The following is a 26,057-nucleotide window of genomic DNA, read 5'->3' as shown; positions in this document are numbered from 1 at the left end:
GTGCCAGGTCAGGACTAGGCTCCCTGACACTTTTCCCCCTACCTCTTCTTCTAACTGTTACCCAGCTACCTACCTCTGGGTCCTGATCTTCCCCACCTCCACCCTCCTCCATATCACTGGCCCCAGCCAGAGAAAGCTCAGTGAGCTCTAAACTCCTCTCCAGGTTTAAAATGCCCCTTAGTGTTGCAAGCTGCTTATTTAGATCAGTTACCTTGGCTTCCAAATACGCAACATGCTTGCATCGAGTGCAGACATATTCACCCTCGAACGCCTGCTCAAGGCATGCATACATCTGACAAGATACACACCTGGTAGCATTGTCCATGGAGCACCTATTAAATGGGGATAAATGTTAAAGTAGTAAAACAGAGAAAAAGAAAAAAAAAAAAAAACAATGGAAAACGTATAAGGATAAATTCAAACTATGTTCTTGTGTCAAACTATGTAATTGTGTTGAAACTATGCACTTATCTTAAATTCAGCACTTTACTTCAGCTCAGCACCTCGCAAGCTCAGCACCTCGTTTGCACTGGCTGGTTTATATAGATGTACAATGACTATCAGAAGCTGCTAGAAGCTTCTAGAAACAGGTGTGACTAATCCTACTAATTAAATCACAAGACTAACTTTTTTTTTTTTTTTCCTTTTCACAGAATCACAAAACAGACACCCAATTCCCTAATGAAATTCAACAATTAGAGTTATCACCACTATGTAATTGTGTTGAAACTATGCACTTATCTTAAATTCAGCACTTTACTTCAGCTCAGCACCTCGCAAGCTCCCATTTCCCACATTCTGAACATGAATATGGCTTCTCTCCTGTGTGACTTCTCTCATGTGTAATGAGATTTGATTTCAAAGCAAAACATTTCCCACATTCTGAACATTAATATGGCTTCTCTCCTGTGTGAATTCTCTCATGTTTAACAAGATATGATTTCTGAGCAAAACATTTCCCACATTCTGAACATGAATTTGACTTCTCTCCTGTGTGAATTCTCTCATGTGTAATGAGATGTGATTGCTGAAAAAAACATTTCCCACATTCTGAACATGAATATGGCTTCTCTCCTGTGTGAATTCTCTCATGTTGAACAAGATATGATTTCTGAGCAAAACATTTCCCACATTCTAAACATGAATAAGGCTTCTCTCCTGTGTGAATTCTCACATGTTTAATGAGCTCTGATTTGGAAGCACAACATTTCCCACATTCTGAACATGAATATGGCTTCTCTCCTGTGTGACTTCTCTCATGTGTAATGAGATTTGATTTCTGAGCAAAACATTTCCCACATTCTGAACATGAATATGGCTTCTCTCCTGTGTGAATTCTCGCATGTTTAACAAGACTTGATTTCAAAGCAAAACATTTCCCACATTCTGAACATGAATATGGCTTCTCTCCTGTGTGAATTCTCTCATGTTTAACAAGATATGATTTCTGAGCAAAACATTTCCCACATTCTGAACATGAATTTGACTTCTCTCCTGTGTGAATTCTCTCATGCGTAATGAGATGTGATTGCTGAAAAAAACATTTCCCACATTCTGAACATGAATATGGCTTCTCTCCTGTGTGAATTCTCTCATGTTGAACAAGATATGATTTCTGAGCAAAACATTTCCCACATTCTGCACATGAATAAGGCTTCTCTCCTGTGTGAATTCTCACATGTTTAATGAGCTCTGATTTGGAAGCACAACATTTCCCACATTCTGAACATGAATATGGCTTCTCTCCTGTGTGACTTCTCTCATGTGTAATGAGATTTGATTTCTCAGCAAAACATTTCCCACATTCTGAACATGAATATGGCTTCTCTCCTGTGTGAATTCTCGCATGTCTAATAAGACGTGATTTCTCAGCAAAACATTTCCCACATTCTGAACATGAATTTGACTTCTCTCCTGTGTGAATTCTCTCATGTGTAATGAGATGTGATTGCTGAAAAAAACATTTCCCACATTCTGAACATGAATATGGCTTCTCTCCTGTGTGAATTCTCTCATGTTTAACAAGATATGATTTCTGAGCACAACATTTCCCACATTCTGAACATGAATATGGCTTCTCTCCTGTGTGACTTCTCTCATGTGTAATGAGATTTGATTTCTTAGCAAAACATTTCCCACATTCTGCACATGAATAAGGCTTCTCTCCTGTGTGAATTCTCTCATGTGCAATGAGATTTGATTTCTGAGCAAAACATTTCTCACATTCTGCACATGGATATAGCTTCTCTCCTGTGTGAATTCTCGCATGTGTAATGAGATTTGATTTCTTAGCAAAACATTTCTCACATTCTGAACATGAATATGACTTCACTCCTTTGCGATTTTCACTTCCCTTAGCATTCTGTGTTGAACTTGTGGTACCATCATCTGCCATAAATAAAATTGAAGTTATAAGCTTTTAATAATATAACCTCAAAAATACACAGACACACATAAATCCAAATAAATTCCAAAGTGGGTAGCAAAGTTCTACTTTAAAAGGCCTCTGACAAAAAATACCCAAAATGACATTTTAAAAACTGCACCCTTTGAAGTGCTCAAAATGACATTCAATAAAACATCTACAAAAGCATATCCATTGGAACTCAATAATATAAGGATACTTTGGCATTGCATTACTGCTGTAAAAATATTAGAAAAAAATTATTAATACATAGGTAATGAGAAAAATGAGTAAAACGACAGGCATTGCATTACTGCTTTAGAGATATTTGCAAAGTGAGATTCTTAGTTTCTGTATTGACCAATCCATGTGAGCCCGATAACCTTGACAAGCATCTGACCAAGCACTCCGCCCTATAGCCAGGGTGTGTCCACCATCTTATTTTACCAGGAACCTATCTGCCCAGACATACAGATTGTTAATCACACATAGAGGCATTTAAGGTTAGGTTCCCAATATAATGAGATCACCTTGTCGAGGTTATCGGGCTCACATGGATTGGCCAATACATAAGCTAAGAATCTCTCTTTGCAAATATCTCTAAAGCAGTAATGCAATGCCTATGTCTTTTTACTCATTTTTCACATTAGCTATGTATTTATCCCTTTTTTGTAATATTCCTACAGCAGTAATGCAATGCCAAAGTACACTTTAAATGCATCACAGAAATTAAAGCAATGTGGAAGGAAAAAAAAAAATAAACATTTGAAATTTTTCCCACAAAAGTGTTGCTTTACCACAAATTTTTATTTTCCCAAGGGTAAGATGAGAAAATGGACCATATAATTCTGTTGTGCAATTTCTCGTGTGTACGCCGATATCCCAAAACTCGGATGGGAAGGAGCAGCATTTGACTTTTGGAGAAGAAAAATTGGCTGAAATAGAGGATGCCATGTCACGTTTGTAAAGCCCTTGATGTGCCTAAATAGTGGAAACACCTTACAAATTATCTCATTATGAAATCTACACCACTGAAGGAATGCATCTACTGTAGGTGTGGAGATCATAGAAGTACCCTTTTATAGGGCAAGGGGTCTTTAGCAGACCCCCAGCTATTATGGCGACCCATATACACCCAATGATAAATGTTGCTGGGGACGTTGGATATGTGGAACGTTGTAACCCATAGGCTGCGAGCTGCAAATGCTGCTGTCAAAGATTGAAAGTTAACAGCAATGGGTAAATCTAACCTCCACTGAATAACTGAATAGACATCATCTGCTGGCAATAACGGAGACTCAGCTTTTGAGCCCGCAAAAAGAAATAGGATGTAATAATACGTAACATATCGAGAAGGAGTTAAAGAAAACCTGGCAGCTACAAAAACACTATTTACCTGCAGATATAGAGGTAATCTGAGTACCTAGCATTTAAATGATATCGATCTGGTTTATTAGAACAGTGTGTGACACTAACCACTGCACGGACAAGCCGTGAGGCAGGGTTATCAAATGTTCTGGGGTCAGATATATTATTATTTATTTATAGAGCACCATTAATTCCATGGTGCTGTACATGAGAAGGGGTTACATACAGAATACATATTCAAGTTACAGTAGACAGACTAGTACAGAGGGAAGAGGGCCCTGCCCTTGCGGGCTTACATTCTATAGGATTTGGGGAGGATACAGTAGGTGGGGTGTAAATTGGGCGGCCACTCCGCCCGGCGGTCGGGCGGCCGCTCCGCCCGGCGGTCGGGCGGCCGCTCCGCCCGGCGGTCGGGTGGCAGCAAGTTCATTGTAGATTGTAGGCATTTCTGAAAAGATGGGTTTTCAGGTTCCGTTTGAAGTTTGCAAGGGTAGGAGATAGCCTGACGTGTTGGGGCAGCGAGTTCCAGGAGACTGGGGATGCTTGGGAGAAGTCTTGGAGTCAGTTGCGTGAGGAGCGAATGAGAGCGGAGAGAAAGAGATCTTGGGAGGACCGGAGATGACGTGTTGGAGTGTAGTGGGAGATTAGTTCAGAGATATATGGAGGAGACAGATTATGCACAGCTTTGTAGGTCAGTGTTAGTAGTTTGAAGTGGATACGGTGGAAGATTGGGAGCCAGTGGAGGGACTTGCAGAGAGGAGAAGCGGGGTGGTATTGAGGAGAGGTGTGGATCAGTCGGGCAGCAGAATTAAGGATGGACTGGAGAGGGGCGAGCGTGTAAGCAGGAAGACCACAGAGGAGGATGTTGCAGTAGTCGAGGCGGGAGATTATGAGGGCGTGCACTAGCATTTTTGAAAATTGCGAATTGAGGAAAGGACGGATTCCCGAAATATTTTTGAGTTGAAGGCGGCAGGAGGTGGTGAGGGATTGGATGTGTGGTGTGAAGGACAAGGCAGAGTTAAAGGTCACTCCGAGGCAGCGAACTTTGGGTACTGGCGAGAGAATGATGTTATTTATTGTAATAGATAGATCAGGTGAAGAGTGTAGGTGAGATGGAGGAAAGATGATTAGTTCAGTTTTGGCCATATTGAGCTTTAGGAAGCGGGAGAAGAAGGAGGATATAGCAGATAGACATATCGGGATTTTGGACAGCAGAGATGTGACATCTGGGCCAGAGAGGTAGATCTGGTAATGGCATATAGGTGGTACTGGAAGCCATGGGACTTTATGAGTTGTCCCAGGCCTAATGTGTAGATAGAAAAAAGTAAAGGTCCCAGGTCAGAACCTTGAGGGACGCCAACAGAGAGATGGCGGGATGAAGAGGTTGTGTGGGAGTGGGAGACACTGAAAGTGCGGTTGGAAAGGAATGAAGAGATCCAAGAGAGGGCAAGATTTCTGACACCAAGGGAAGAGAGGATCTGTAATAGGAGGGTGTGATACCAATGTGATATGACTGAAGAATGTGTGATTAGATAGGGATCATAATCAAAAGATAGGAGTGATCCCAGATATTATTTGACCTATCAATAATTCAGTATCAAAGAGATGTCCTTTGGATAACCAATTTCACTATGACCAAAGAATAAGATAATGAGGAAGTAACATTTACAGTTCCACTTACCGGAAACTTGCGATTGGCTTAAAGACAGGTGTAAGGAAGTTTGCATATGAAATTTATGGCTCATTGCAATATTTCACTAACACTATGGTGAACTGTGGTCGGTCAGTTGTCAACTGGCAGGATGTACAAGTAAATGTGCAGGAAGCTGCTGGTGCCCACAGCAGTTTGTGGTCAAGTTACATGAACATGACTCAGCTGTCACATGCTGGTGACCATTTAAACACAACCTACAAAGTTTTCCTATAAAATTACACCGGACTCGCTTAATGTTAGGGAAACCTTCCAGGACATTGAAGTGTACGCACTGCTCCTGTGATGCAAGATGCCATGTTGTTTCCTTATCATTAAATCGAGTTCCCTCCGATGTGAAAGGATTGCTACAACATAACGGTAATGTTGATGCATATTTCTGTTATTGTATAAGATTCTATGACTATAGTTCTAATGCCTATGTACCATTGATTATATTCATGTGCTATTAAAATAAATAGTATCTTGCTATAAAGAATATTAGTATTCGTGCCTGATTAGGATATCAGTGAGCGCTTCGTAAGTACGGGCTTTCAGCCCCCTTTTTAGTAGAATTTAGCAAGACATAAATTGGCGTAGTCGGCAGGATTACTTCTATAAGAATTAACGAATTTTAATTAAAAACATATATTTGGCAAATTTCCAGATATTTTTTTTAATCTTTTTGCATAGTGTCAAAATGTTCAGAAAACGTAAGGATAATGTTAAGGAGGTCGTTGTGGAGATCCAGAGCTGGATTGAGGCTCCCTACAATTTTTTTTTTTTAAACACGTTTTATTGAAGGTTAAATAAGACATTACATTAAGTCAACAATTTGTACTTTAAAAAGATACACGTATACTGGTTGATGAGCAGGATAATACAGCAACAACAATGAACTCAGCATCTATTGCTTTCAATCTGGCCTTAGCACATTAATCATTGCAGAGGTGTCAGTTCGCGAAACATCCATTCTGAGGCAGAAAGCCCATACCAATAAGAGATGTGTAACCCACATTACAGAGATCTCATTATATCCCCAATACAGTACCTCATAAATCACATATTTCTCCTTTCCATCCATCGGAGCATCATCAGTTATTAACACGCTAGTACCGACAGTATGTTATCAGCCAGGGAGCTGGGTGATCCTCCGGTCAAGGGCGAACCCATCCATCTACCCCATATTTTGTCAAATTTATTTAAAGAACCTCTAATCTTATAAACATAATGTTCTGACGGAATTATAGCATTTACCAATGCAATCCATGAGGCTCTAGTTGGAGGATGGATGCCCATCCAGTTTAGTATAATGCCCTTCCGGGCCAGGAATAATACCTTTTTTATTAGCAAGTTTTCATTTTGGGACCAGGAGCGTACATCCACCACCCCAAATAGGCACAGAATTGGACACAGAGCAACTCCTTTCTGAAGTATGGTGGACAAAGTCGTTACAACCTCATTCCAATAGGATAGAATGACCCGGCAATCCCATATCATGTGCCAGAAGTCAGCACCGTCTCTCCCGCATCTCGGACAACCCACCCCCACCAAGTTATTCACCTTTTTCATCTTGTTCAGTCGTTGAGGAGTAATATAACTCTGGTGTATTATATATAACTGAATCAGTCTATTATTGACTGCAGGAGAGACTAGCGTGTGGGATTCGACAATGTCGTCCCACACTACATCATCAATCTCAGGGATCCTGGCACTCCACCTCTCCCGGACAGAAAGAGGACTGTTCATGGCCTTGGCCCGGATAAGGGAGGAGTACAATTTGGAAATAAGACCGCCAGGGCCCTGTGACCTAATAATTCCAATAATTGGGAAGGAAGAGAATCTGATCCCACGACCAGAGAACTGAGCCCGATAGGCGTGCCTAATCTGGAGATACTGAAACCCATGAGATTCCGGCAGGTCGAATTCCGCACGCAGTTGCGCAAAGGGGCGGAGTTCACCATCCCGGACCAGTGATCCCAGGGAGACTATTCCTCGATTCCTCCATTCACCAAACCCCGGTAGCCCACAAAAGTGTGGAAGGTCCAGGTTATCCCATAAGGGTGTCTCAGTTGGCATATCATGAAAACCGAAAATGGCTTTAGCCTCTTTCCAGACCTTGGCCCCCAGTTTGTGTATTGGAAGGACCCGACCCTCAGGAGCCCTCTTGTGATCCGTCAACAATGGCCATAGGAGATCCACACCTGTGAACTCTGCCAGGAGACCCTCCGGAGAACCCCGAACTCCAGGAAGTGTCCATTGTCCCAAATATTTCAGTTGTCCGGCCAGGTAGTATATGTACAGATCCGGGAGGGCCATACCCCCCATGTCCTTGGGTCTCTGTAATTTGGCCAACTGGACCCTTGATCTGGAAGAACCCCAGACAAAGGTGATCATCAAAGATTCCAGGGACCGAAAGAAGGAGCGGGGAATCTGCACAAACACATGCTGGGTAATATAAAGACACTTTGGTTGCACTATCATTTTAAGGAGATTAATCCTTCCCGCTACTGAGAGCGGAAGTTGCCTCCATCTATCAAATTTCTCCCCGAGGTGTGATAATAAGGGGGCAATATTTCTTGCTATCATCTCCGAAGGGCTTCCCGCCAGAATAATCCCCAAGTATTTAAAATGATCCACCACTGGAACTCTACATATGTGGGTGTTCATCAATTCCTCCCTGTCCCGAGACAAGAAGAGGAGGTATGATTTTGACCAATTTATCGACAGGCCCGAGAACTCCCCGAATCGGTCGATCAACTCCACGGCTCTAGGAATGGAGGAATCCGGATCAGACGCAAACAATAGTAAGTCGTCTGCATACAGAGACAAACGTTCATCTCCCTTACGATGTCTCACTCCCCGGTAGATTGGGTCCGCCCGAATGCGCACTGCCAACGGTTCCATGGCCAGGGCGAACAGGAGAGGGGATAGGGGACATCCCTGTCTGGTTCCCCTCCCCAAAGGGAAAGTTTCCGAAACTCCGCCTCCCACCTGAATATTAGCAGTTGGGGCTTTATATATAATCTCGATCCATCTAATAAAATCGTTGCCGAAACCAAATGCCCGCAGTACCTCCAGCAGGTATGGCCATTCAATAGAGTCAAAGGCCTTGGCCGCATCCAGGGAGACCAAAGCCCAATCCTCCTCTAACTTGGTGCCCATCTGTAGAATCACCTGCGCCCTCCTCAAATTATCCGAGGTACTTCTACCCGGAATGAATCCAGACTGATCCTCATGTATTATGGAGGAGATCACTTTATTAAGTCTGGTTGCAAGAATTTTGGTAAGAATCTTGTAATCAGAGTTCAACAGAGAGATCGGCCTGTACGAGCCACAATCCAATGGATCCTTATCTGGTTTCAATAGTAGCATGATGGTTGCCTCATAGAAGGAATCAGGCAACCGTCCCCTGCGGAACGAAGCCTCAGCCGTCTCCAGAAGGACTGGAGCCAGCTCCCCCCTATACTTGTCAAATATTTCAATCGGGAGTCCGTCTGGGCCAGACGCCTTACCCCTATTGAGGGCTCCCATCGCCTCCACCATCTCTTCCATGCTAATGGGCTCATCCAGGGCCGCTCTCTGGGCCAAAGTCAATCTGGGGAACTCTAGATCCCGCAAGTATTCAGTGATCTCCTCCCTTGACACAGTCAGCCTGGACTCATATAGGCTCCTATAGAAGTCCAAAAACACCTTCATAATGCCGGTGACGGAGGTGATTGAATCACCACCAGGGTCTCTGATTTTAAGGACCGCGGGTGAGCTAGTGGATTGGCGCACCAGGAACGCTAGTAAGCTACTAGATTGGTTCCCTTGCTCAAAATATCTCTGGTTCATGAAGAAGACATGCCTCTTAGCCTTATCCTGCAGGTACAAAAGATATTTCCTCCCAGCCTGTAGCCATTGAGATCTGTTTCCTTCAGAGGGGTCTGAGGTAAATCTATGTTCAAGCACTCTATTTTGAGTGGCCAATTCCTCCTCCTCTCTAGCCGCCTGTTTCTTGACATAAGAGATAGAGGAGTGACAGCATCCCCTCAGATACGCCTTAAGCGCATCCCAATAAGCCGAGTGATTCTCCTCCACGGAATTCGTCTCGGTGTATGCCCTGAGCTGATCAGGAATCCTATCATTGGTACCACAGAGTGACAGCCACCAAGGGTTAATCTTCCGTGACACTTTACGAAAATTATATCCTTCCCATTTAATGCTGACAAATACCGGAGAATGGTCTGATACTGATCGGGGTAGATGACACACCGTTTGTATATGGGCACAGACTCTTTCATTTCCACAAATATAATCAATTCGAGACAATGAATTTTTCCCTGGGGTATAACATGTATATTCTCTCAGTACTGGGTTAAGAAACCGCCACATGTCGCACCATCCCACCTCCTGGAGGAATGCACTCAGTCTAGTTTGTATCGTAGGGGAGATCGGGACCTGTCGGGTGTTGAATCTATCCAGTCCTGTGTTATTAATCAGATTAAAGTCCCCCATGCAGAGCACCAAGGCTTGTGGGAATTGTGAGGCAAACTTAGCCGCTTCATATAAAATTGAGATTCCCATCGCAGGGGGTATGTATATGGCTAAGATCACTACCATGACCCCATCGATATGAGCCTGGATAAACACATACCTCCCATCATTATCCTTTATAATCTTACCCGGGTCCCACCGCAATGCTTTATGGACTAGTACCGAAACTCCCCTAGAATATGAGGAATGAATAGAGTGAGCTGACCACTGAACCCAAGGTTTCTGAAGCACTCTCGTGGTTTCCACCAATAAATGGGTCTCTTGTAAACATACAATCTGAGCTTTGGATTTTTTGATATGTGCAAATACTGCCGCCCTTTTCCTGGATGTACCCAGTCCCCTAACATTCCATGTCATCAAGCTTAAAGCCATTGTAATGTATCTCCTACTAAATTAATGGGGAAATGTCAGAAACTTAACCCACAGTAGAACTTGGGCAAACGTACCCTTAAATACAAACTATCGGTTGCACACACGCAGCCGAAAAGAACTGGTCCAGTAGTGTGACCAGGAGAAATTGTCCCTAGTAACGACCAGGGAGAACCAACGTGGCTAGATGGTGTACTTGGTACGGGGGTGTCCTCAAACAAGGACTTAAGCTTCTCCTGCAGTCCAACGAATTGATTTGGGTTATCCTGCAACATAGCCTATTAATCGTATGTGAGTAAAAGAGACAAAGAGAGGAAAAGAAAAAAAAAAAAAAAAAAAGGGAAGGGGGGAGGGGGGGGGGGGGAAGAGGTGGGGGGGGTGGAGGTTGGCTGGGGAAGGGGGGGGAGAAAGAAAGGAAAAGGACGAGGAAGAAAAATGAGAAAAGAGAAAAGAAGGTGAGAAGAATAAGAGAAAGTGAGTGAGGGGGAGAGAAAATAGAGATACAAAAAGGAGAAAGTAACGGAGAGCATACTGGGTGAAAACTAAGGGAGAGGGAGGAAGTTTGAAGAGGAAGGCTGGAGAGAATAGCAAAGGAAGACTTAGAGGTAGATAGGAAGTAAAATAGTAAGAAGGTGCAGGGGGGTGGGATTAAAGGGGCTGAGGAATTGAACAAATAGGTGAAACTGAGAGGGAGGAAGAGGAAATAGAAGAGTAAAGAAAATGGAAGGAGAGTTTGCAGGTAACCCCAAATTACAAGTTATTATCAAGTATGGTGACCTTAAAACCTTAATATAGCTCTAAAGACAAAATTCAACCTCCTGAACTTAAGTGCGTTACCAAATACTGCGAACCAGAGTGAAGTCCCACTCTGGATCGCAAAATGCAGGATAATACAAGATCGCATGAAGATGATTATGGCACCGCAGCGGCGGTCTGGCGCATGTCCCGCCTGAAGTCAGCACTATTTGGTCCCACCTGCGACGAGTATTCCAGAGTTCAAACTGGGCTTAGTAAAGATGGGAGGCCCATAATAAACGCATCCAGTAGCTCACATGCTTCCGGGGATCGCAAGCGCACCAGCGCATCCTTATAAGATCGTCAACGTCTCATCAAACTGGAACCAGAAGGGTAGGGCGAGGGCGCAACTGCGATCCCAAGCACCGCTCCACTCATAGTAGGAGGGACAAAAGAAACAAAAATATTTCGCACCTTCAATATCTAGGGACGCCAGATATCTGCATAGGATGAACCTAAAACGATCGCAATAGCGATTTCAGACGCGACATCCCAGGAAGAAGAATCGTATTACTTCAAAACAAAGATGAAATAAGCGAATCACAACCACGACGCCATCACAACAGCGATCCTCCCGGCATCGCCCATAGCTGTAACGCATCAGCGCTTCCTCCTCAGCGTGTTGATCCAGTCATCCGCCTCCGCAGGAGAAGTAAAGAACAAGGATCGTTCTTGATGAACCACTCTAAGACGAGCCGGGAAGATCATGGAGTAAGCAATTTGGTGATCTCTAAGGCGCTTTTTCACCTGAATGAAGGATGCCCTCGTTTTCTGAAGAGACGCAGAGAAGTCAGGGAAAATCAGTATGGGAGCGTTATTGTGTAGGATCGGGCCTTTGCGTCGCGCCGCACCAAGGATCGCATCTCTATCCCTGCTGCTCAACAGTCGGGCCAGGAGAGGTCTAGGCTGCGCTCCCGGGGGAGGAGGTCTGGCCGGTACCCAGTGGGCTCTTTCTATAGCGAATGCCGCTAGGAAAGTTTCAGAAAGCCATGTTTCCATGAACTTACATGGGTCGCTCCCTTCTGCCCTCTCCGGCATCCCCAGAATTCTTAAATTATTACGACGCAGGCGGTTTTCCAGATCGTCAGCCCTTTGTGCCCAGTTGTTTGCCGCGCTTTCCAGGGAGGACAATCTGCCCGGCGTCGCTCTTGCGTCGTCTTCCAGCGTGGAGATCCGCTGCTCCGTCTCCTTCACCCGCTCTCTCAGATTTTGCAGGTCCAGCCGGAGGAGACCCACATCGATCTTAACCTCCTCGATTTTGCCCGTCAGCGACACTTTTGAATCCTGGATCGCCGCAAGTAGTTGCGAAGTAACTTGCAGTAAAGTTAACTCCTGCGGTTCTTTGGATCCGGCCTCCATGCTCTCCTCCTTCTCCGCCTCACTGGATTCCCGCTCTGCCTGCTTGCCGACGCCATCTTGCTGGGATTCCCGGGCAAACTTCTTCAGCTTTTCAGCCGCCGCTGCGCTGCGACCTCTGCTCATAGTACCGATCAGAATGCTCACCGCACCACAGGTAATCCGACGGTGTATTTAGGCACCAATTTCGGCAGGATTAATAGTATTTATCGGCGTTGGACTGCGGAGCTGCTCTCAGATGCGACCGCTCATGCTGCCTGCTGGCCACGCCCCCCCGAGGCTCCCTACAATTTTATAGCACATGAATTGGTCAATTGTGGATTGGCAGAACAATGGCAGAATAAGCTCAAGGGTTGTGAAGCTACTGATGTTGTGAATGTACTCAGTAGTGCCCCTGTGAAAACAGGTGATGTAGTGTCTTGTGGATTGGTAGAACAATGGCAGGACAAGCTTATGGGTAGTGAAGCTACTGATGTTGTGAATGTACTCAGTGGTGCCCCTGTGAAAGCAGGTGATGTAGCGTCTTGTGAATTGGCAGAACAATGGCAGGATAAGCTTAAGGGTAGTGAAGCTACTGATGTTGTGATTGTATTCGGTAGTGTCCCTGTGAAAGCAGGTGATGTAGTGTCTTTAGCACGGCACATCTGGATTTTGGCAAGTGCATATAGTGTAATGCATGAGCGTAATCCAAAGATGCAGAAGAAAAGTTCCCAGATGGAACAAAAGATGATAGAATTAGGTGGCCTGAAAACAGTTATGGAATGTAATACCAGACTGTTGAAGGATAAATTGGAACATTATCAGAATGTGGCAGAAAAAGCTGCCATAAAAATTGCTCAAAATAAGTACAAGAAAAGAAGAGGAAAAGTAAATAAAACCAAAGTACATAAAAGTATCGTCTCAGCTTCTATAAACTGGGATCCCGATACTTGGGATGGGGATGTGTGGGATTCATCTTCATCATCTGATGAGGAGGATTACCATAAAGGGAAGATTCAGGCTAATCCCGTAAGGAGGCGCCTAGAGAGGACAGAGAATGAGATCATCCAGGAACATGTCCAGGATGGTCAGGGGAATCTGCAATATGACGAAGATGGTAATGCCATCACAAATGAGAGAACAATTCCTCATGTAAAAAATCGAGTAACCATTGAAGATTACTCTCAGGGAGAAGTTGATAGCATTTTAACACAGTTTAGACAAAAACCAGGAGAAGGAGAAATTCCCTGGTTGGTCAGGGTGCACGATCTCGGAGGAGGTGGAGTGCACTTTGACGCCGGAGACGTGGCAAAATTTGTCACCATGTCTCGTGACCCAGTAATTCAGAGATCAATAAAAAATTATTTTGTTGATCATAATGAGCATGGTACTCAAAACTTAATCATGATCTTAGCCCATGCTTTTCTGGACAAATATCCATCAGAAGCAGACTTTCCTATCAATGATAAACCTTGGTATACCTTAAAAGATGGTATGGAAAGGCTGAAGGAAGAAGCAATGAGGAATGCTCTTCCTCTTTTGGGAATGGATGATGATTATCTCCAGTACCCATTGAAAGCCAGCATAAGAAATAGGCTGGTTAAACTTGCTCCTCCAGCATACAAAACAGTTATTTTAACCTTAACTGTAGCGCTGACTGGAGAATCAATCGGTGTAGTTCTAGGGAGGATGAGGGAGTTACAGGATATGGGACAGTGGGATAAATCGTCCCCTGGAGGCCATGTTGGTAACAGTAAGCTAAACAATCCTGATTGGAAAGAGAAATCAGTAGGGGAGGCCCCACGAGTGTCTCGCAAAGACATGTTCCAGGCTTTGCTTAAAGCCGGGATCAATAAGGAAACGATTGATGGAAAGGAGACAGGAGAATTATGGAAGTTGTACAAACAGAAAGTTCTATCCACAAAGAAAGTGACCACTACAAATGTGGAAGGGGGTTCAAAAACCCCCAAGGTAAAGAAATCAGAGGGAAAAGGGGAAAAACCCCCAAAGAATGTGTCTTGGGAAGATTTTCAGTCAGTTTATCCATGGGAAGAACTGGCTGCAGCCGTGGCCACAAAGGTCACAGAAGGAAGGGCTAATACACAGACTGAAGTCTGTGTAAATGAAAGTTCAGAAGGAAGTGATTTACCATAGGTAGCCAGCCAAGCCCCCCTATTGATAAAAAGGGACGAACGTCCCTACGTCAATCTTAGCATACATTGGAAAGGGGGAAATGTTCAAAGAGTCCCAGCTTTGATTGACACAGGGGCGGAGGCTACTTTAATTCATGGAAACCCAGAAACAATAAAAGGACCTCGAGAAAAATTGCTGGACTAGGTGGTCAAGTGATCACCGGGGTTCAGACACAGGTAGCTTTGAAGATAGGTAAATTACCTATCAAGGAGTATACGGTACTGGTAGTACCTATACCAGAATATATTTTGGGAATTGATATCCTAAAATGGATGACTCTTAATCTAACCAAAGGAAAATTCTCCTTTGGGGTTATGTCTTGTCATAAGGAAATGCAGATCTCACATTATATCAATGATATAATGATACAAGGACAAGATGAGCAAAGTGTGAAAGATCAATTGACAAAACTAGTTGCTCATATGAGGAGTAAAGGATGGGAAATCAATGATGCCAAGGTACAAGGACCGTCTCAGGTGGTAACATGTCTAGGGATTCAGTGGAACAAGGGGCACAGAGAGATCTTGCCCAATGCCAGACAGAAAATTATTAATTTTCTGGTCCCTAAATCCAAACAGGAGACTCAGTCTTATATTGGATTGTTTGATTTTTGGAGACAACATATCCCTCATTTGGGACAAATGTTGGCTCATTTGTACAAAGTAACGAGGAAAAAATATGACTTCCACTGGGGAGAGGAACAGCAAAATGTGTTTGAGATGGTCAGGGAAGTGTGGCAAGACATTGAATGGCTTATTCAATCTACCAAGACCACTGTATTTCATTTCGATGCTCATGTCCCTACTAACTCACTTGAACGTTTGTTTAATTCAGAAGCAGATAAAGCAGCAGCCATCAGACAAATCAGTCCAACAGTTGACAAGGCAAGGTACAGCTGTTTGGGCACACCAGAAAGAGCGACACCTTATTCAGCAGGTTTAGACCTCAGTACATTGGAAACTGTCGTGGTACCCCCAGGTAAGGTAAAACCAATTTCAACAGGATTGGGTTGCCAGATACCAAAGGATCATTGTGGTCAAATAGCCACTCGTTCTAGTTTAGTGTTAAAAGGAGCCATAGTGGTGGGAGGGGTAATAGAGGCAGATTATCAGGGAGAAATCAAGGTACTGATGCTAAATTTGGGAAATGAACCTTTGATTTTGGTGAAACACCAGAGGGTTGCACAGATGTTGATAATCCCAATAAACTTGTCTGAAATAAGAGAAGGAACTGCCCCGGCAGAATTAACAATATGAGGTACTAAAGGTTTTGGATCCTCTAATATTACAAATGTAGGAGCAAAAATATGGATTCAAAACCTCCAAGGACCGCCCTCAGAGACAGCGGTAATAGCGGTCGGAAAAGATCGTACTTTCCTGATGAGACCAGGAGTGGGGAAGTGGGAATATGTCCCACAAGAAAAATGTTATTTACGAGAATAATAGTGTATTTTTATTTGCAGAAGATGTTGTAAATAAGCGGAATCCATGGTATCGGTTACTGGGAAGAGCTCGATAGTGATGAGATGGAGAAATTCCTGTGTTTGATGTTTGCCTCTTTGATCGTTGGATGGACAAGTCTACATCAGGAGGAACCTATGGCGAATAAATTTCTGATGCACCATCACATTTTCAACACACAGATTGCTGGATCTGTACACATTCTTCGGTTAGAGCCACCAGTATCCCTTATCTGGATGTCCTGGTATCGATGGAGGAAATCTTAAAGTAGAAAAGTTGTTCTGATCATCTTGCTGATAAAGACACTCGAAGTGTTCGTCTATAGAATACTACAGTACCCATTTCCATAGTGGGATGGATCAATCTTCCATGGTGGCAAGGCAATTTGAATGCAACAGTCACCAATTTGCAATATCTGGCTTTTAAGGGAGGAATTTGGGTACTAAGATATAAGAATGGACTAACTAACCTGGGATTCATCCCTATGGGGAATATAAAAATAAGTTTTGGGACAGCTATAAATACTGTAGATGCTTTTAAACCCAGCTTAGTGGAAAGGACAATTCATGATATGTTATGGCCTTATGCCAATATGTTCATAAATGGGACTAGTGAAACTTGTAGTAACATATCGGGAAATGTAATGTGTAATGATTCCTTTGAATATCGAGCAAATGCCAAAACACATGATATTCAAGGGAGCTTTTCAGATAATATTGCTTTTAATTTTAATATACTGTACAAAGTAGTGAAAGTGATTATATTTGTGATTCAACGTTTATCTAAACAAACCAAGAAAACAAAATTTGTGGCAAACAATATTTCTTGGTCATGGTATGGTATATTCCGAGTGATCTTCTTCTAGTGGAATACTGATGATGGAAAATAATCCCTGGGATCAAGGACCGATTGTGATACCAATGTGATATGACTGAAGAATGTGTGATTAGATAGGGATCATAATCAAAAGATAGGAGTGATCCCAGATATTATTTGACCTATCAATAATTCAGTATCATAGAGATGTCCTTTGGATAACCAATTTCACTATGACCAAAGAATAAGATAATGAGGAAGTAACATTTACAGTTCCACTTACCGGAAACTTGCGGTTGGCTTAAAGACAGGTGTAAGGAAGCTTGCATATGAAATTTACGGCTCATTGCAATATTTCACTAACACTATGGTGAACTGTGGTCGGTCAGTTGTCAACTGGCAGGATGTACAAGTAAATGTGCAGGAAGCTGCTGGTGCCCACAGCAGTTTGTGGTCAAGTTACATGAACATGACTCAGCTGTCACATGCTGGTGACCATTTAAACACAACCTACAAAGTTTTCCTATAAAATTACACCGGACTCGCTTAATGTTAGGGAAACCTTCCAGGACATTGAAGTGTACGCACTGCTCCTGTGATGCAAGATGCCATGTTTCCTTATCATTAAATCGAGTTCCCTCCGATGTGAAAGGATTGCTACAACATAACGGTAATGTTGATGCATATTTCTGTTATTGTATAAGATTCTATGACTATAGTTCTAATGCCTATGTACCATTGATTATATTCATGTGCTATTAAAATAAATAGTATCTTGCTATAAAGAATATTAGTATTCGTGCCTGATTAGGATATCAGTGAGCGCTTCGTAAGTACGGGCTTTCAGCCCCCTTTTTAGTAGAATTTAGCAAGACAGAGGGAGTGGTGGACAGTATCGAAGGCTGAGGACAGGTCTAGATGTAGGAGTATGGCGAAGTGCTTGTTAGCTTTGGCAGTAAGTCATTCGTAATTTTAGTCAGGGCAGTTTCGGTATGATGAGGACGAAGCCGGACTGTAGGTTGTCAAAGAAAGAGTTAGAGGAGAGGTGGGAGGAAAGTTCAGCATGGACATGCTGTTCCAGGAGTTTTGAGGTGAACGGGAGTAGTGATATGGGGCGGTAGCTGTTAGTAGAGGTTGGGTCGAGGGAAGGTTTCTTTACGATAGGTATAACTGTTGCATGTTTAAAGGCAGAGGGGAAGGTACCAGTCGTTAAAGATAGGTTGAAAAGATGGGTTAAGGCTGGAAAAAGGATAGTGGTGAGGTTGGGTAGGAGATGGGATGGGATCAAGTGCGCAGGTAGTGAGGTGTGCTTTTGAGAGAAGACGTGCAAGCTCTCCTTCAGTGATGGTGGGGAGGACGTTTATGGGGGAGGGGCATTGGTCAGTTATATGAAGGGGTTGTGGTGACTGAGCAGAGACGACTTGCCTTATTTGGTCGATTTTTTCTTTGAAATAAGTGGACAAGTCTTCTGCAGAAATGAGGGAAGTTGGAGTGGGCAGCGGTGGGCAAAGGAGGGAGTTGAAAGTATTGAATAACTGGGGATGTGTGTTAAGGAGGATATGAGGGTTCTGAAGTATTGCTGTTTAGCGGAGGTGAGGGCTGAACGAAATGTGTGAATTGCATTTTTGAATGTGGTGAAGTCTTCCTTGGAGTGCGTTTTCTTCCACCGCCGCTCTGCAGCCCTAGAGACTTGTCGAAGTTTTTTAGTGAGGCTGTTGTGCCAGGGCTGTCTAGTGATTCGTCTCGCTCTGCCGTGCACAAGGGGAGCGACTGAATCAATAGCTGATGTGAGAGTGGTGTTGTAGAAAGTGGTGGCGCTGTTTGTGTCGTGGAGGGACGATATGGAGGACAGCGGAAGGATAGAGTCAGAGAGGGCGTGCATGTTGAGGTGTGCAAGGTTTCCAATTTACAGTTTTATTAGTTTTCAAAGGAAAGAGTACAACAACATTGCAAACCATTGAATACAAATTTGATAAACAAGGAGCCTTCAAGGCGGCTGGAGGCCACAGGCTCGGTAATCTTTACAGCTGTCATTGAGGAAATAATCAAACATGACTTACTAATAGAGAACAAGAAACCAAAGTGAAGGTAAAGAAAGATGAACAAGGAAGAGAGTAGATCAGAAGTGAGTGGGGGGGACAAGAGGGGGAGAACCGTAGGGGGAAAGATGTGGATAGGAGTATGTTGGCCAAGACTGGCGTCCCGTCTGTTAGGCATAAACCTGAAAAGAATGAAAATGACTATGGAAGGTGTGGCAATCCGAGGGTCCTGTTTACTGAGGGTCAACGAGGGCAAGAAACCTTGGGTCAGAGAGAAAAGATTCCCACTGATACCATTTAGAGGAGGTTTCCACTAGCTGGCCCCGCGATTGAGCCATTACCATCTCCATGCGGTGTATTACATTTACTTCGGTCACCCATTCCTCTATGGACGGGGGGGTATGGTCTTTCCAACGTCGTGGGATTACTATCTTGGCAGCCTGGAGGAGATGTCCAGTAAGAGATTTTTTATACACCTTTTCTGGTATTTTAAACATAAACAATAGGGCTGCCTCGGGGCGACTAGGGACTAAGATCCCCGTGACCTCCTGGATGCCCACCAGCACCTTGCTCCAGAAGGCCGCCAAGCTCGGACAGTACCACCAGATATGGGCCATGGTACCTCCCTGTGCTCCGCACCGCCAGCAAGTGTCAGGGATTTCGGGGCACCACATATGAAGGGATGACAAGACCCTGTACCACCTGGAGAGGATTTTGTAGCAAGTCTCTTGCATTCTCGTTGCAACCGCGGACTTGTGGGTCAAGCGGAAGCATCGTTCCCATTGATCCCTGGAAAATGTCTGGCCGAGCTCTGCCTCCCATGCAGTACAGAAGCGAGGAAGTGGTATTTCTGCTGCTGCTGTCAAGATCCCATAAATCCTTGATATTGCATGTCTAGTGTCAGGTGTCCCTGTACAGATAAGTTCAAAAGGGGTTGGGGATGAGGGACGAGCTAGGTCTGGCCCCTGCGTGGTTATGAAGTGTTTAAGTTGGGCATATTCAAAGTAGAACCGCATCTTAAAGTCTCTCTGCCCCACAATGTCCGGAAGTGGGAGAAGAACCCCATCTGGTGCCACCTGTCCCAGTCTCAGGGGGTTCTGTTTTGAGCTTCCCAAAAAATTATTAGACGATGCCCCTGGTAGAAAGTCAGGGTTATCCGTCAGTGGCATAAGAGGTCCCCGAGGCTGGAGCAGGCGCTTAATCCGTGGCAGTGAGTGTACTGATTGTAGTGTTTGTTTAGTGGTGTATGACATTCCTATCTTATGTTTGGTGAGAAGTGGCCAGTTCCACGGCAGGGATAGAATAGATAAGGGGCACAGGTCGTGTGCCAGGCGGACCCAGAGCTTCGATCCAGAATTATGCAAGAGGTCTAGGACCCTGGCATGGGCCGCAGCCAGATAATAACGCCGACAGTCAGGCAGCCCCACCCCTCCCGCCCCCTTGGTCCTAGTTAGGACATTCCTCCCGAGACGGGACCACCCCTTGGACCACACAAATTGATTAAACAAGCGCTGTAACTTTACCCAATACGACGCCGGGACATATACCAGGACCGTCTGGAGTAAGTAGAGTAGTCTGGGCAGGGCTGTCATCCTGAGGGCACTGATCCTACCGAACCATGAGAGGGTACCTCTATGCCATACAGTCAGGTCCCTCTCGAGCTTGGAGTGAAAATTTTGAAAATTAAGCTGGAAAAGTCTGGTTACATCAGATGGGATAGTGATGCCTAGGTAGCCGATACTGCCGTGTGGTGGCCATTTGAAGGGGAAGTTTGGTTTTATAGCATCTACTGTTGCTTGGGAAAGTGTTATGTTTAGGGCTTCAGATTTGTCAAGGTTGATTTTAAAATTGGACCATTTGCTAAAACGATTGAGTTCACGCATTAAGGATGGAAGGGAAGTAAGTGGGTTTTGCACATAAATAAGGAGGTCATCCGCGAAGGCGGCGCATTTATATTCTTGAGTGGCAATTTTAATCCCCTGTATGTCGGGGTTAAGCCGGATGGCCGACAACAGATGCTCCATGACTAAGATATAGAGCAATGGGGATAGGGGGCATCCCTGTCGAGTCCCGTTATGGATATCAAAGGGTCTCGACAGGGTGCCATTAATTTTAAGACGCGCGGTCGGGGAACAATATAAGGCCAATATTTTAGATGAGAAGGTTGGACCAAAACCAACATGGGATAGAGTCTGAGAAATTGAATGCCAGGAAATTCTATCGAATGCCTTTTCGGCGTCTAACGATAACATCATCATGGGGATTTTTTGGGTGTGAGCATGTTGGACCAGGTCTAGGGTTTTTAGGGTGTTGTCCCTTGCTTCCCTACCAGGAACAAATCCTGCTTGGTCCAAGTGCACCAGGTCTGGCAAAAGGGGATTGAGTCTGTTTGAAAGAAGCTTAGCATAAATCTTCAAATCCACATTGAGCAATGATATTGGTCTGAAACTGCTACATGCGGTAGGGTCTTTACCAGGTTTTCGGAGTAAAGCCACATGAGCTGTCGTGGTGTGGGGAGGGAATGGGGTCTCATCTGATATAGCGTTAAAAGAAAGGAGCATTAGGGGTGCTAACTGTTCTGCAAACGTCTTATAAAATTTGGCTGGGAATCCATCCGGGCCGGGACTTTTGTTACCGGGTGTATCACGGATTACTGACAGAATGTCCTCAAGTAGAAATGGCTTCTCGAGGTCCTCAATTGTGGACTTATTAAGAGGTTTAAAGGGAGAGGGCATTGTAGGGGGCTCGTGGTCTCTCTCAGAAGGCCCAGGGGTCAGATTATATAGTTTGGAATAGTAAGCATGAAAGGCAGAAGAGATATCAGGAGTAGCATAGAGCATCTCGTCTCTTGTATTTTTAATGCAGGGAATTAGAGTGTGGGCTTTCCCTTCCTTCAGTGCATTTGCCAATAGTCTGCCCGGCTTATCCCCGAATTCATAAAATTTCCCCTTTCCCACTTGCAACAGGCGCTGGTATGACAAATCCAACAATTTCTTGACCTGCAGTCTGGCCTGCAGGAGGGCCTGCAAGGTAGCGGCTGATAAAGCTCGCTTATGAGCAAGCTCTAACCCCGAGACCCTGCGGAGGGCCTCTGTTAGATTCTGGGCTTTTTCTTTTTTAATACGGGCTCCGTGTTTGATGAAAGTGCCCCTCAAGACGCACTTAAGTGCCTCCCACTTAAACGTGGGGGCTGTGTCGTCCGCCAAATGATCCTCTGAAAATTGAGTGATCGTGGTCAGCACATCAGAAACACAGAGCTCATCCATGAGCAAAGATTCATTAAGCCGCCATGTTCCCGCAGGAGCTGGGAGGGAAGGAACCTCCACCTCACAGTATACTGGGGCGTGGTCTGACCACAATATGCTGCCTATTCCAGCCTGTCGGACCCAAGGGAGGGCATTGTGCTGTATGAAGATGTAGTCTATACGACTGTAGGAGTCTTGTGAGTGTGAGTAGAAACTATAGTCTCTATCTGACGGATGCGTTATTCTCCAAGTGTCAAACAGCTGGATGCTTAACAGAACTTTTTTGATACGTTTGATGGTGGTGTATGAAATGCTGGACTTCCCCTTGGAGTTATCTAATGTAGGGTCCAGAGTAGCATTAAGGTCAATACAGAGAATTGCTGTACCTCTAATTAGGGGCGTCGCAGTGTCGGCAAGGCTAGCCAGAAAGTCATCTTGTCTCTGGTTTGGGGCGTAAGCATTTATGATTGTGAATGTTTGGTCTCCAGCTATCAGTGAGAGGATAATATACCGTCCCGTACCATCTGATGTGCAGTTTATAATTTGATGTGGGAGAGACTTGTGAATTGCAATCGCCACTCCCTTTGAGCGGGATTCCGGGTTATCTGAAAATAACCAGGTTTGGTAGTATTTGTTCTTTAAGATAGGGGCGTGTCCTTGTTTGAAATGCGTTTCTTGAAAACATACTATTTTCACCTTATGCTTGTGGAAGTGATAGAGGACCTGTGCTCTCTTCTCCGGCACGTTAAGACCCTTAGCATTGAAGGAGGCGATTGTCAGGTTGGCCATCTGTAAAAGATTGAAGTGTTATAGGTACATGAGATATAAGGACGGACTAGCCCGTCTCGGCCACCATTTGGGGAGAGAGAAGGAAGTGCGAACTGTGAAAGGCAGATGAAGAGTAGAAAGAATAGGAGTTGAAGCAGAGAAAACAGCAGGGGTATAGCCCCCGCACAACACACTAGCTGAGAACAAACGTTCCGGGGGAGCTTGTCCGCCTCACCCGGGCAAGACAGAGGGTCCCGACCTACTTGGGGGAGAAAAAGATCAGACATAACCGTTGATAGCTCCGTAGTATACTGTTAACATTAGAGATTACCATAAACACTGGCGTATATAACCAAAAGTTTGAGTAATAAGGGCCTTGGGCAATCGGCAGGTTGGAAAGTAAAGTCTATGGACTTAGCTGGTTAAAGTTTATGATACATTGGATAGTCCCCGATATCTTGACAACTATCTCGGACGGCCCAATCTCCGGCCCCGAGTCTCTCTCGGGGGGAGACCCCTTGCATGATCGGGAGATGGATTTGCGTGGGGAGGGGCTGGGCGTTCCCTTGGGACCCACGGTTGGAGCAAGGTGGTGGGCCATTCATCATAGTATCATAGTTTTTAAGGTTGAAGGGAGACTCTAAGTCCATCTAGTTCAACCCGTAGCCTAACATGTTGATCTAGAGGAAGGCAAAAAAAACCCCAATGTGGCAAACAAGTTCCAATGGGGAAAAAATGTCCTTCCTGACTCCACATCCGGCAATCAGACTAGTTCCCTGGATCAATACCCTGTCATAAAATCTAATATACATAACTGGTAATATTAAATTTTTCAAGAAAGGCATCCAGGCTCTGCTTAAATGTTAGTAGTGAATCACTCATTACAACATCATGCGGCAGAGAGTTCCATAGTCTCACTGCTCGTACAGTAAAGAATCCTCGTCTGTGATTATGATTAAACCTTCTTTCCTCAAGACGTAGCGGATGCCCCCGTGTTCCAGTCGCAGGCCTAGGTGTAAAAAGATCTTTGGAAAGGTCTCTGTACTGTCCCCTCATATATATATACATTGTGATTAGATCCCCCCTAAGCCTTCGTTTTTCCAAACTAAATAACTCCAAGTTTAATAACCTGTCTTGGTATTGCAGCCCACCCATCCCTCTAATAATCTTGGTGGCTCTTCTCTGCACCCTCTCCAGTTCAGCTATGTCCTTCTTATATATCGGTGACCAGAATTGTACACAGTATTCTAAGTGCGGTCGCACTAGTGACTTGTACAGAGGTAGAACTATATTTTTTTCATGAACACTTATACCTCTTTTAATACATCCCATTATTTTATTAGCCCTGGCAGCAGCTGCCTGACACTGTCCACTAAAGTGAAGTTTACCATCCACCCATACACCCAAGTCTTTTTCTGTGTCTGTTTTACCCAGTGTTCTACAATTAAGTACATAATCATAAATGTTATTTCCTCTACCCAAGTGCATGACCTTACATTTATCTACATTAAACTTCAATTGCCACTTCTCAGCCCAATCCTCCAATTTACATAAATCTCCCTGTAATATAAAATTATCCTCCTCTGTATTGATTACTCTGCAGAGTTTAGTATCATCTGCAAATATTGAAATTCTACTCCGCATGCCCCCAACAAGGTCATTTATAAATATGTTGAAAAGAAGCGGGCCCAATACTGACCCCTGTGGTACCCCACTATGAACTGAGACCCAGTCCGAGTACGTACCATTAATAACCACCCTTTGTTTCCTATCACTGAGCCAGTTTTTAACCCAGTTACACATATTTTCCCCTATCCCCATAATTCTCATTTTATGTACCAACCTTTTGTGTGGCACCGTATCAAAAGCTTTTGAAAAGTCCATATACACAACATCCACTGCATTTCCCTGGTCCAGGCTTGAACTTACCTCTTCATAGAAGCTGATCAAATTAGTTTGACAGGATCGATCCCTCATAAACCCATGTTGATACTCTGTCATAAGGTTATTTTTCTTGAGATACTCCAGTATAGCATCTCTCAAGAAACCCTCAAGGATTTTACCAACCGTAGAGGTTAAACTTACCGGCCTATAATTTCCCGGCTCAGTTTTTGTCCCCTTTTTGAATATTGGCACCACATTTGCTATGCGCCAGTCCTGCGGTACCGACCCTGTTATTAAGGAATCTGAGAAGATTAAAAATAATGGTCTATCTATCACAGAACTCAATGCCTGTAGTACTCTGGGGTGTATGCCATCCGGGCCCGAAGCTTTATCAACCTTAGTGATTTCGAGGCGGCGGCGTACTTCCTGCTGGGTTAAGCAGGTAATATTCAAGGGTGAATTTATGGTATCACTGGTCATGTCATCTGCCATGGCATTTTCTTGTATAAAAACCGTAGAAAAAAAGTCATTCAGCAGGTTGGCTTTACCCTCATCTCCTTCCACCATTTCACCAAGACTATTTTTAAGGGGGCCAACACTATCGCTTTTCAGTTTTTTACTGTTTATGTAGTTAAAGAATATTTTAGGATTATTTTTACTTTCTCTCGCAATGAGTCTCTCTGTTTCAAACTTAGCTAACTTAATTTGCTTTTTACATATTTTATTTAATTTTCTATAATTATATAATGCCTCATCACTACCTACCCTCTTTAATTCTTTTAAGGCTTTCTGTTTTTCTTTTATTGCTTCCCTTACAGCTCTATTTAGCCATAGGGGTTTCCTCCTATTTCTAGCATGTTTGTTCCCATAGGGTATATTTTCTGCACAAGCCCTATTCAGGATGCTCATAAAAGTCTCCCATTTGCTTTGTGTACTTTTATTACTTAGTACATCATCCCAGTTTATTGCACTAAGATCATCTCTCAACCGTTTAAAATTTGCTTTCCTGAAGTTTAGTGTCCTTGTAGCCCCTCTACTAGACATCTTACTAAAGAATACATGAAAACTTATTATTTTGTGATCACTATTCCCCAAGTAACCCCCAACTTGTATATTTGATATGCGGTCTGGCCTATTGGTTAGTACAAGGTC

At 44.0% G+C, this 26,057-nt stretch overlaps 1 protein-coding gene across 1 annotated transcript in view; it reads right to left on the bottom strand.

The window, feature by feature from the left end:
• Positions 1–677: 677 nt before the first annotated feature.
• The window catches only part of LOC142295764 (uncharacterized), a 50,416-nt gene continuing 25,036 nt past the window's right edge, over positions 678–26,057 (bottom strand). The window contains exon 3 of the mRNA XM_075338851.1: positions 678–2,388. Coding sequence (XP_075194966.1) covers positions 890–2,388 — 1,499 coding nt within the window. The 3' untranslated portion in view covers positions 678–889. The remainder of the gene's footprint in view (positions 2,389–26,057) is intronic.

Source organism: Anomaloglossus baeobatrachus, chromosome 3 (assembly GCF_048569485.1).
Source record: "Anomaloglossus baeobatrachus isolate aAnoBae1 chromosome 3, aAnoBae1.hap1, whole genome shotgun sequence".
Taxonomy (NCBI): Eukaryota; Metazoa; Chordata; class Amphibia; order Anura; family Aromobatidae; genus Anomaloglossus; species Anomaloglossus baeobatrachus.
This window is presented reverse-complemented; position numbering and strand designations above follow the sequence as displayed.